The sequence below is a fragment of the Silurus meridionalis genome, chromosome 18 (genome assembly GCF_014805685.1).
Source record: "Silurus meridionalis isolate SWU-2019-XX chromosome 18, ASM1480568v1, whole genome shotgun sequence".
In the NCBI taxonomy this organism is placed as follows: domain Eukaryota; kingdom Metazoa; phylum Chordata; class Actinopteri; order Siluriformes; family Siluridae; genus Silurus; species Silurus meridionalis.
Window position 1 is genome coordinate 15,257,291 of NC_060901.1, and position 12,464 is coordinate 15,269,754.

General features: G+C 37.8%; 1 protein-coding gene across 1 annotated transcript; it reads left to right on the forward strand.

The window, feature by feature from the left end:
* The first annotated feature begins 112 nt into the window (after positions 1 to 112).
* depdc4 (DEP domain containing 4) lies at positions 113 to 10,972 on the forward strand. Its single transcript, XM_046873820.1, has 10 exons — positions 113 to 218; positions 1,789 to 1,905; positions 3,516 to 3,924; positions 4,003 to 4,154; positions 6,349 to 6,541; positions 6,772 to 7,007; positions 7,192 to 7,334; positions 8,655 to 8,780; positions 8,882 to 8,960; positions 9,048 to 10,972. The coding sequence occupies exons 1-10, from the start codon at positions 113 to 115 to the stop codon at positions 9,245 to 9,247; spliced, it is 1,761 nt and encodes a 586-aa protein (XP_046729776.1). The 3' UTR covers positions 9,248 to 10,972.
* The last annotated feature ends 1,492 nt before the right edge of the window (positions 10,973 to 12,464 follow it).

Here is a 12,464-nt window from a genome sequence, read left to right on the forward strand (position 1 = left end):
AGCGATGCGGTGACAAAGGCCGGCGTTTTTTCCCCCTCCGCTATAGGATATTTTACTTCTCAAACCCCGCCGCGTTTAACGCGTTTTTCTACAAGCGACATTTCAAAATTAAATGAAAATTATAATAAAAACAAAAACCCCGCAGCCCTACTACGGGGGCTTCCTATCAGCGGCAAGGGCGAGCGTTTCCCTGGAAACGGCTCGACGGCTCCTTTCATGTTAGTAAACAAACATGAAAAGCCCGCCCAAAAGACGTCACTTCCGCTTGATTTATCATATTTCTTTCGCGTATATAAATATGTAAATGAATACAATAAATATCAATAATATATATTATAATAAATAATAATAATAATAATAAATATATATAGACATTAAAATAAATAAACGAGTCACGTTACTCAGTAAGCAGATATAAAAATAAATAAATAATAATAATAATCATAATAATAACAACAATAATAATAATAATAATAATAATAATAATAATAATAATAATAATAATAATAATAAATCTGAGCAGCTGCATTATCCCTGGATATAAAAAAGCTAAACTGTATTTTACAAAGTAATTTATATTATTATTCAGCTAATTATTCGGCTATATGCAAGCAGATATTATTATTATTATTATTATTATTATTATTATTATTATTATTATAATTATTATTATTAATTAAAGTAGTAATAGCAGTAGTAATAGTAGTAATAGTAATATTAGTAATAACAGTAGTAATAGTAATTGTAATAGTAGTAATAGCAGAAGTAATAGTAATAGTAGTAATAACAGTAGTAATATTAGTAATAGTAGTAATAGCAGAAGAAATAGTAGTAATAGCAGTAATAGTAGTAATAGCAGAAGTAATAGTAATAGTAGTAGTAATAGTAATAGTAGTAGTAATAGCAGTAGTAATAGTAGTAATAGTAATAGTAGTAGTAATAGCAGCAACAGCAGCAGTAATAGCAGTAGTAATAGTAGCAATAGCAATAGTAGTAGTAACAGCAGTAGTAATAGCAGCAGCAGCAGCAATAGTAATAGTAGCAGTAATAGTAGTAATAGCAGTAATAGTAACAGCAGCAGTAACAGTAACAGTAGCAGCAATAGTAATAGCAGTAGTAATAGTAGCAGTAATAGCAGTAATAGCAGTAGTAATAGCAGCAGTAACAGCAATAGCAGCAGCAACAGCAATAGCAGCAGTAATAGTAGCAGCAATAGCAGCAATAGTAATAGTAGCAGTAATAGCAGCAATAGTAATAGTAATAGTAGTAATAACAGTAGTAATAGTAGCAATAGCAATAGTAGTAGTAATAATAGTAGTAATAACAGTAGTAACAGCAGCAGCAATAGTAGTAATAGTAATAGTAGTAATAGTAATAGCAGTAGTAATAGTAATAGTAGTAGTAATAGTAGTAATAGTAGTAATAGTAATAGTAGTAGTAATAGTAATAGTAGTAGTAATAGTAATAGTAGTAGTAATAGCAGTAGTAATAGTAGTAATAGTAGTAGTAATAGTAATAGTAGTAGTAATAGTAGTAATAGTAGTAATAGTAATAGTAGTAGTAATAGTAGTAATAGCAGTAGTAATTGTAGTAGTAATAGTAGTAATAATAATTGTAGTAGTGGACGTAGTGGTAATAATAATAATGATAGTAGTAGTAGTTTAATAATTTGTTATTATTTCATTTTATGCTTATATTTACTGTTCAGTATTATTGTATGATTGTGTGATGTTGAAAACCGAAAAATTCTAATCTAAGTTTTACAGCCTTCTCAACTTTTTTTCGCAGTTTTACGCGGCCACTACGTCACTTCCTGTTTGGCGAAGATGGCGGTGGATTTGACTCCAAGGTTCAGAAGACTGAACAGTCAATCGAGATGTTTTAACGAAAAGAGACATCCAACAGGTGTCCAGCTTATTTTATTTCTCTCTCTCTTTCATTAATAACTTCAAAGGTATAAAGTGTTATATTTGCGTTTGACGGGAATTCGGGCGGTATAAGTCTTACAGCTAACCGGCTCTGAATACTCAATAAACCACAACATCTTTTAAACAATTTTATTGTCTTCCTTCAGAGATGATCATATATTCGGAAAATCATGGTTAAGTGATCTATAATAAGTTATTAACTTTAGCATAACTGAGTGCGCTTGAATCATTCTGTCTTTCACTGGGCGTGAATTAAGGAAGGGCGAGTCGATACTGCGATATCGATATCTGCGATACTAATGTTAAATATCGATCCCATCTGTGATTTTGCTGAAAAGTGAGTTTAATGTATATTTTTAATGTGAATAGGAACCGTCTCTTTTCCCCTTGTGCATCTGTTTATCCCAAGCCAGCGTTCATTCACTAGGTCATAACTTCTAAGAAACTTACCTTCTAAGAAAATCTGTTAAAATATTTTGTAAATAATAGTTTTCCTAAACTTTTTAGCGTGATAAGTAACTAGATATATAATTTATGATCCTCTAAAACGGTGAACATTAAAGGAGTTTTCATTATTAATTCTGGCAAATGGACCACTAATTTGCAGTGCAATAATAATTCAAATATAGATAGATAGATACTATTGATAATATATTGATAATATATAAATATAGATAAATAATACAAATATTCGCAGTAACCCGTATAACTGTATCATGGTAGTCTGACTTTTTCTGCCATCTGCCACACATTTCATGCAAAATATTTTAATAAGATTGGAAATTGATTTATTGTGCAGCATCTTTACTTAATATACACCGATCAGGCATAACATTATGACCACCTGCCTATTATTGTGTTGGTCCCCCTTTTGCTGCTAAATCAGTTCTGACTCGTCGAGATTGAACATCATTAATTTCTTCAGCAAATTGAGATACAGGAGTTCGTCTGTTGGATCGGCCCACACAGTCCAGCCTTCGCTTCCCACGTGCATCAATGAGACTTGTGTCGCCGGTTCACCACTGTTCCTTCCTAGGACCACTTTTGATAGATATTGACCACTACAGACCGGAAACATCCCACAAAGACACGTCAACTTTAAGGACAAAATGTTTACTTGCTGCCTAATATATCCCAACCACTAACCGGTGCCATGATGAAGAGATAATCAGTGTTATTTACTCACTGGTCATGTTATAATGTCATAATATTATTTAATTCATTAGTTATATTTTATTTTGCTTTAATCGTAACTTTAATTTGACCATAAACAACCACAACTCAACAATTTCTCTGTAAGATCAATAAGGTATTCTGATTCTGAAACTTATATGCGCAATATTATGAATTAAAAAAGCATATTTGTATTTTTATTTCTGTAATCCAGTTTGGGGACAATGACCATTATAAAGAAAAAAAAAACGCTATAGAACTACAACTGAAATTGAATGAACCCAAATGAGTGCTTAAGGATAGGAAAAGAATGCATTCTGGCTTTGACGCTGCTCTTTCTCTTTCTTTCTCTCTCTCTCTCTCTCTCTCTCTCTCTCTCTCTCTCTCTCTCTCTCTCTCTTTGAACTGTGACAGGACCGTTTAGAGCTACACAGCTGTGGCGTAACATCATCGAGGCCTTACAGACGCAGGTGGAGGTCAGGCGTCGCCGGCAGCACTTGCGAGTACATAAAGACTGCTTCACCGGCTCAGATGCCGTTGACGTGGTTCTCAGCCACCTCATGCAGAACATCTACTTCTGCACCAGTGACGTGACCCGCCTAAAAGCTGTCAGGCTGTGCCAGGCCCTCATGGACGCCCGAGTGTTTGAACCGGTCGGTGTGAAGCTCTTTCGCAGGGAAAAAGAGCTGGCTTTCGAGGACTCCGGCTGCAGCCTGTACCGCTTTTTAGATGCCGACGGTCTTCCTGGATCGGCTAAGAGCGTTGCTGATCAGGAGAATGGAAGATCCGTGAAAGAAAATGGAAAGGAGAAGAAGGGCTCCAGGTCAGAAAAATAAACTGTCGATACTGTATCAAGCTGAAAATAATAGATTTTGCTGATAATTGTGTGTGTGTTGTAAAGGTTTGACGATATAAGGACAATCTCCAATCCCTTGGCACTGGGATCCTCAGACAGGAGGGTGGAGAGAATTTTGAAAACCATTAACCTGCAACCATCGATGCCTTCTGGCCTGAATCGTGTTGGTTTATCCACTACCTGTCTCTCAAAACAAGGTGAGATGGAGAAAATCACTCGGATTACGTTGTAGTGTTGTGTACATATCATTTTATCCTAAATCTGTCATCCGTTTAGTGCCAATGTAAAAAATAAATAAATAAATAACTAAATAAAATAATATCGGCGATTACAAGAATAAAGTCATAGCAATACGAGAATAAAGTAAAAATTACGAGAATAAAGTCGAAATATTTTAAGAATAAAGTCGGAATCACGAAAATAAATATTTTGCGGGGGAAAAAAAAGTCGTAGCAATAGTAGATTAAAGTTGTAATATAAAGAAAAAATTCACAGAATTTGAGGAAATTAAACACAGATGCTACGTTTCTACTGTAACCCGCACTAAGGATCCAGGAACAGAAAATAGACGCTTACTGCTACTACCTTATTCTAGTAATTTCGACTGTATTCTCGTGGTGCTACACCTTTAATCTCTTTGATTTTGATAAGAGCAAAAATAAATTAAAAGTCTTAGTCCAGGACATGCTGCTCTTATGCAGAATTACTTGATGATAGACAGGTGAAGGCTTTGATAGAGCTAAGATAAGCCAAGGTTCTATCCATAAAACATTTCATATGTACACTATATGACCGAAAGTACATGCTGACACCTGACCATCACGCCCATATATAATTCTTCCATGAACTGTTACCACATCCATGAACTTTTCACCAATCAGACGTAGGCAGTATGCAAACAGAGCTCCATGACGACATGGTGTGTCAAGGATGGAGTGCGAGAACTCGAGGGTTCTAAACAGAGCCCTGATTTCAACCCTACTGAGATGCAACCCTGACTGAACCCCAGACCTCCTCACACAACATTAGTGTCTGATCTCACTAATGCTCTTATGGGCCACTAGATGTTGGACCACAATCTTCCCAGAAGAGTGAGGCACTGATGAAATGAATCCTAAATTGCACATATGTGTGTGCACGGACTTTATAGGGTTTTGATGTTGTAAAATTGATGTGAAATAGACAAATCTATCGACACACATACGAACATGCTTATGAGGCGCCGCAGCTTCTGAACAGCTCTTGGAACTAATGGAGCAGACTCCTGACGTTCATGACCGCTTGTTACCTCATATTTCACCCTAGTTCAGCAAACACCTTGTGTAAATCGACTATATAAAATACTTGGAGGGTGTGTATTCCTAGAATTTTATTTCAAACGTATATACCGATCAGGCATAACATTATGACATAATATGAGGGGTGAAGTGAATAATACTGATTTTCTCTTCATCATGGCACCTGTTAGTGGGTGGGATATTATTAGGCAGCATATGAAAGCTTTGTCCTCAAAGTCGACATGTTAGAAGCTTGAAAATGGGCAAGTCCAAGAATTTGAGTGAGTTTGACGAGGGCCAAATTGTGATGTCTAGACGACTGGGTCAGAGCATCTCCAAAACTGCAGCTCTTCTGCAATGTTGCTGGTCTGCAGTGGTCAGTATCTATCAAAAGTGGTTCAAGAAAGGAACAGTGGTGAACCAGCGACAGGGTCATGGCCGGCCGAGGCTATGCAGGTGGGTAGAGAAGGCTGGTCAGTGTGGTCCAATCTAACAGGCGAGCTCCTGTAGTTTAAATTGCTGAAGAAGTTAATGCTGTAATGTTTTGGCAGCAAAAGGGGGACAAAACAATATTAGGCAGGTGGTCATAAACTTATGACCGATCGGTGTAGATTGATGAGTGGAAATGCTTTTGGACATGAGTAAAATTTGCTTTCTGATTTTATAATTAGACCAAAAGCAGACATTCTGTTGCTTTCTTAATTAAGAAGCTCCTTACAGTCACAGTCTGGTTAGGTTTGTTAACAATCAAACGTAGGATTTTTATTTCTGAAGCATTTCGAATACACAGGTGGTCCTCGACTTACGATGGAGATGTGCTTCGAAGACCATGTCGTAATTTGAAAATATTCGAGACATGGCCCAGCCTACCTAGGAGTTTTAATCGATCAGTATGGGATTGTATATGTAATTTGTTAATAATTTAACAAATAACAGTATATAATTTATCAAAACAGGTCAATTTATAGTGCTGTACAGTATATATGTATGTAGCAGTCGGCGCAATACGCAAACTTAAAATATTTGTATTCGTATCGCTATCGTCATTGTAAGATCGAACGTCAAACCATAGTCACTCAGGAATCATCTGCATGTTGTTGTTTTTTTTTTGCAGTCATACAAGAAGTGTGGAAACAACAAACCCTTCTGCAGCTGTTGCAGTTAGTGGAGGTTCCTGTGTTGGACTGCATCCTGGCATCACCCTCAAAATCCGCTCCACTTCGAATGCGTTTGCTGAGGAACCATGACCTGGTCATCTCTAACACCTGTGTGGACCGGGAAGTGTCCCAAGTCCTCAACCTGCCAGAGTCAGTGTCCAATACGGCGGCTGTATGAATCAAACAAAAGCTGAATTTGAAGTTTAGTTTTAGATTAGATCTTGAATTACTAATTTATTATTAGGGATTATTGGAAAGTCAAACAGGAGCAGATCATGTTCTGATTGTCACTTATAGACTTGTAGGTTTGTCATTATATTTAACCTGTCCATGTTAGTATATTAGCATTGTTAAACAGCCACCCTCTTTGTCTGTGAAAGACTGGACGCATGGCTGACGGCGGCTGCAGACTGTCTGGAGCTGTTTCCAGACGAGACGATCGTGTCGACAGGAGAGCAGCTGCTTCAGGTCCATGCTGCGGATGATGGCGAGAAGCTGGGTGCCTACAAGAAACTATTGTTCGACACTATTTCCAAGTTCTACAGCAGTCAGGAGAGAGTTCCCCTGCTGGCTGGACGGTACATGGACATCCACGCGGGCATCCTCAAGCTACTTGGTAAAACTGATGCGGAATACAATTGTGCTAAGCATAAAGCTTTTCGTGATTCTGGCTTGAACACCTGCTTGAACACCTTATAGAGGAAAAAGTTGTTCTTAATACTGATGATACAATAGAAAATACTTAAATGTTTTTTTGTTTGTTTGTTTTTTTTTGTATAAATGCATTTAATTGTGATCAGACTCGGGTAGGACCGAGGATGCTCTAAAGGCATCTCAGCTTTGGCTGCGGCTTTTGGACACCAACTGTAGGAACGAACTGCGCAGACTACTGACCTTCATGGCTGAAGCTTCAGACCCCAAAGCCTTCCAGCTACACAAAACGGTGCAGTTCCTGAAATTTGACTCTGTGTTTACCAGGTTTATTATTTATTACAGTTCAATTCTAATATATAATTCGTTTCGTTGCTTATTTAAATAATACTGATTATCTCTTCATCATGGCACCTGTTAGTGGGTGGGATATTATTAGGCAGCGTGTGAACATTTTGTCCTCAAAGTCGACATGTTAGAAGCAGAAAAAATAGGAGAGTGTAAGGATTTGAGTGAGTTTGACAAGGGACAAATTGTGACGTCTAGACGACTTGGTCAAAACATCTCCAAAAGTGCAGCTCTTATAGGATGTTCCTGCATTTTTTGCATTGCTCAGTATCTATCAAAAGTGGTCCAAGGAAGGAACAGTGGTGAACCGGCGACAGGGTCGTTAATGCACGTGGGGAGCGAAGGCTAGTTTGTGTGGTTCAACAGACGTCACATTGCTGAGGACGGTAATGCTGCACAGGACTGTTCTGACAGCAAAAGGGGGACCAACACAATACTAGGCAGGGGGTCATAGTGTTATGTCTGACTGGTGTATCTCATTTATACAACTGAGCAGCAGTTAAGGGGTTTAAGGGTCTTGCTTAGGGCCCAGCAGTAGTAGCTTTAGTGGTGGCGGGATATGAATTTAGAACCGTCTGAACAGAAGTCCAACATCTTAATTATTGAGCTACTCCTTCCCCTGTCATATGAACCATTATACTTTTATAGTTTTTGACATTGTATAGGGAAGCACCATTTTGTTTTGTTTTCTTGATGAGGGTTTTCCAGACAAAACTGGTTGCAAGTTCTGCGTTACAGACTGATAAAAACCTTAAGACTAGTAGTAGCTCATTAGTTAAGACACTGGACTTCTAATGAAAAGGTTGTGAGTTTAAATCTGTTTCCACTGTTGGGCCCTTTGTGTAAAGCGCTTAACCCTCAAGTGCTCGGTTGTATAAACCTTTGGATAAGGAGACCTGCCGTAAATATTAATTACAATAAACACAAAATCCATAACATCACATGGAACCCCCAAATATTCTAGGGCTTTGATCAGAGAGAGAAAATTATATATATATATATATATATATATATATATATATATATATATATATATATATATATATATATATATCTTTTTTTTTTTTTTTTAAAGCATGCTTTTTGTTATTTTCATAGCATAAACCGAATAAACGAGTTTGTTGTTTATGAAAAAACCCCAATAAGCAAACTACAAATACCAAATTGTGACCGAAGTACTCCTCAGACTCTTTTTGGATATGTATTGCTTTCTTTAAGCCTAATTTCAGAACAAAAAACGTGTCTTGTTTGTGTCTGTGAGCAGATGGAGAACAGGGCTCTAATCAGCAGGACTTTTATGAAGGCTATGCTTCAGAGTAAAGATGTGTCTCGTGCTCAATGTGAGCAGCTCCTGCTGTTTCTCATGGATCACCATTTACATCTGTTCAAGGTACTTCTGTTTTACTCCACTCCACTCCTGGCTTTTATTTGACTTTCATTTCTAAGCAAACCTTACCGCCTGCCTGTTTTGATTTGACACAATGATACCAGACCCCGTTGTCTCTGATCGAGGCGGTGACGAAGGCCCTGCAAACCCTGCAGCAAGGCCGGAATCCGGATAACGTCGCACGTAAGTCCGCACTCAGAACGCATTAGCCGACGGCGCTCTCCGGATCGACTGCGCGCACTAAAACCCGCTCTCTGTGTTGCTGTTTAGTGTTCGCGTTCTGTCAGCAGATGTCAGCACAGCAGTTCGAAGAGCAGCGAGAGAAGAACACCTTCGCCAGCCTGAAGCAGCTCATCGAGCACATTACGCTTAGCAACGAGCTGTCGATCAAACAGAGGAGGCGACTCATCAAGGAGTTTCAGAAGCACCACCCAGCAGTGTTTCTCCACCATTTCTCCTCCACATTCTAGAACATGCGGCATTTTGAACGTCTCTTCCAAGACGACATCGTCGTTGGTTATTGTGCTAGAAACTTGGTAGATTTCGTACGGTAGATTCTAGCAGGCAAACCTAATTTAGTAGAGGTAACACTGGCAATATTGATAGCTGCTGTCGCATAAGTCTTTGGACAGAAAATAGATTTCGCGGAAGTACACCGAACGTACGAAGTCCTAAGAGGCCAAGCATTGCGACATTTTTCTTTCCTTGTTTTTTCGTGATCACGACTCCATTTTCTTGTGATCTCGACATCTTTTTCGTAGATGCATCATCTCAGCATTACGAATGATCGCATTCGCTTTTACTTTGATCAGGGACTCAACTCAAACTGGAACAGCTCTGTGCCTACGATTGACAATATACACATAGGCAGTGGTGGATAAAGTACACAAACCAAGTCAGAGTCAGGAGTTTCTTCCATCATTTATTCCTATGAAAATGTGTCTGCTTGCTGTCAAACTGATTCTGAACTGTATGTTCATGCTACATAGATACCAAGCGGCAATCAAAACAAGTTCGGAACAGACCCCGATTGGTGGTTCGCTTCGTGTTTGACCAGTTAAGTTTTTATTTCGCTCACAAATAAAAAGAAACGACCGATTTCACAAAACCTAGTTGAGTTCAAAGACATTTGGCTTTGAAATGTAGTGAAGGTAAAGTAAAAGTCTCGCCAAATGGAAATTCTTCAGTAAAGTTACAGATACGTGAAAAAAGCGGCTTACGTTAATTAAAAGTACACCACTGCACATAAGTGACTGACTTGTGAGAAAACAGGTTTTTACGTCAAGATCACGAGAAAACTCACGATAACGAGAAAACTACATTTGTTATGTGGAAAAATTCGGGTTGTGATAACAAGAAAATTAAGAGACAGCAAAAAAGAAGAAATATATTATAAAGCGTGGCCTCGTTGGATTTCCATCCTGAATGAGATCTTTCGATGAAATCATTCTCAACACCCAGCTCTTGCATTATTTTAATTTTTTTCAGCTCTAAACAAATTTAATTGCACTTGTTCACTGGATTTAGATGTTTTTTGGGGTATATTATGATTATCTGTTGCCCTTTATTACTGTTTCGATTCTTTTTTACCTCAGAAATTTCACAGCTGAGAATTACTTGAATGGATGTAGGTACAAATATTCAGGGATGTACTCTCGCAAATGATTTTTATTAAACTACAGTATATATATAGTTGAGTCAGATTGTATTGGACTTGCTGGTTAATGTAGGTTTTATGCCTTATGATCTTAATGGGCAATTAATGGTTTACTAATGTAAAAAATGATTTATGTGAGGAGATCTAGTGCTTAATTTATTTGAACTTCTCATAACACTATTGCTTACATTTCAGACAGAGAAATCTGATTATTTTTGAGATTGAAAAAGCGAGTTTTAATCTGTAGCATGTAGTTGAGTAAAAGTAGAGATACACTAAACTAAAATATGACTTCAGTAAAAGTTAAAGTGTCCCTTTAAACATTCACTGGAATAAAAGTACAAAAGTATTTGCCTTTAAATTTACTTCAGTATCCAAAGTACTAAAATGTATTATGGCTCTAATGTTTCTATCATTTTTATCACAAGACTGTTGCTTAATCAACTCAGTTTATGTAAAACAAAACTGTTATTCTTTACATACCAATCGATTAATAGAATGATATTAATGAGTTAAACACTGATTGATATCTAATAAATTATCATGAGCCCAAAAGCTTTCTTTTCAGTTTTTCTATCATTTTTTCCTCTCAAAATGTTCTGCTGACGCTGAACTGTATGTTCGTGCTAAGTAGATACCACCAAGCAACAGTGGCGGTTTTCGCTTGACGTCCTGGGTGACAGACGCCATGACCCATAGTCTCCCTCATTAATAAGTTTCAGCTTTGAAAAGCTGCTCTCTGCTTCAGCTACATCACTGGAGGAGTAAGATATGTTCTCAGAGCAGACCACAATACATTTCTGCCAGCTCTATTTTGTGTATTAATATCACCCCAAAATGCATTTATTGCACAATTAAATACACACAATTGTGCCCAATTTATCAAACTTTTAGAACCAAGAACCAAACAACCCCTTGGCTAATTGTAGCCATAAGATACATAAAACATCTATATCCTGATAATACACTGCCTGTCCAAAAGAAAAGGCGCACACACTACTATTTCGTTGGACCGCCTTTAGCTTTGATTACAGTACACATTCACCGTGGCATCTTTTCGATAAACTTCTGCAATATCACAACATTTATTCTTGTCCAGAGTTACAGTCATTTTTTACCAAAATCTTGTATTGATGATGGAAGAGTCGGACCGCTGCGCAAAGTCTCCTCCATCACATCCCAAAGATTCTCATTCCGGTTAAGGTTTGGACGCTGTGGCGGCCATTCCATGTGTGAAAAATATCTTATGGGTCCTGAACCACTCTTTCACAATTTAAACCTAGTCCTGGCATTGCCATTTTGAATAATTCCTGTGCAATCAGGGAAAAAAACAATCCATTGATGCAATAACCTGGTCATTCATTATATTAAGGTGGTCAGCTGACCTCATTCTTTGGGCACATAACGTTTCTGAACCGAGACCTGACCAACTGCAGCATCCCCAGATCATAGCACTTCCCCCACAGGCTTGTATGGTAGGCACAAGGCATGATGGGTGCATCAGTTCATCCACTTCTCTTCTTACCCTGATGTGCCTATCACTCTGGAACAGGGTAAATCTGGACTCATCATGACCACCCTCCATTATTCCAGAATCCATCTTAATACTTCCTAGCAAGTTGAAGCCTTTTTTTCTGATTAGCCTCACCGATAAGAGGTTGAGTTTCCTTCGCATTGTCCATGTGGAAATGCTCTTACTTTCACAAACTAAACATAGCCGTGAGTTCTACTGTTGTTTTTTACGATTAGATTTCACCAAACGTTTAATTGATCGCCGATCACGATCATTCGTGATTCATCTCCTTAGATGTTTTCTTTGCTTGATACATGCCAATAATTTAAACCTTCTTAAACAGATTAACATCTTTTCTACAACCACAGGATGCGTCTTCCGACATGGTTGTTTTAGAACAAGCTGCTCACTGCATCAGTTTGAGTTAAATAATTTGTTGCCAGCTGAAACATAATCATTCATGCAGTAATTATCCAATGGGAGACTCTTACCACTTTGCTTAGTTAAATCCAGGTGG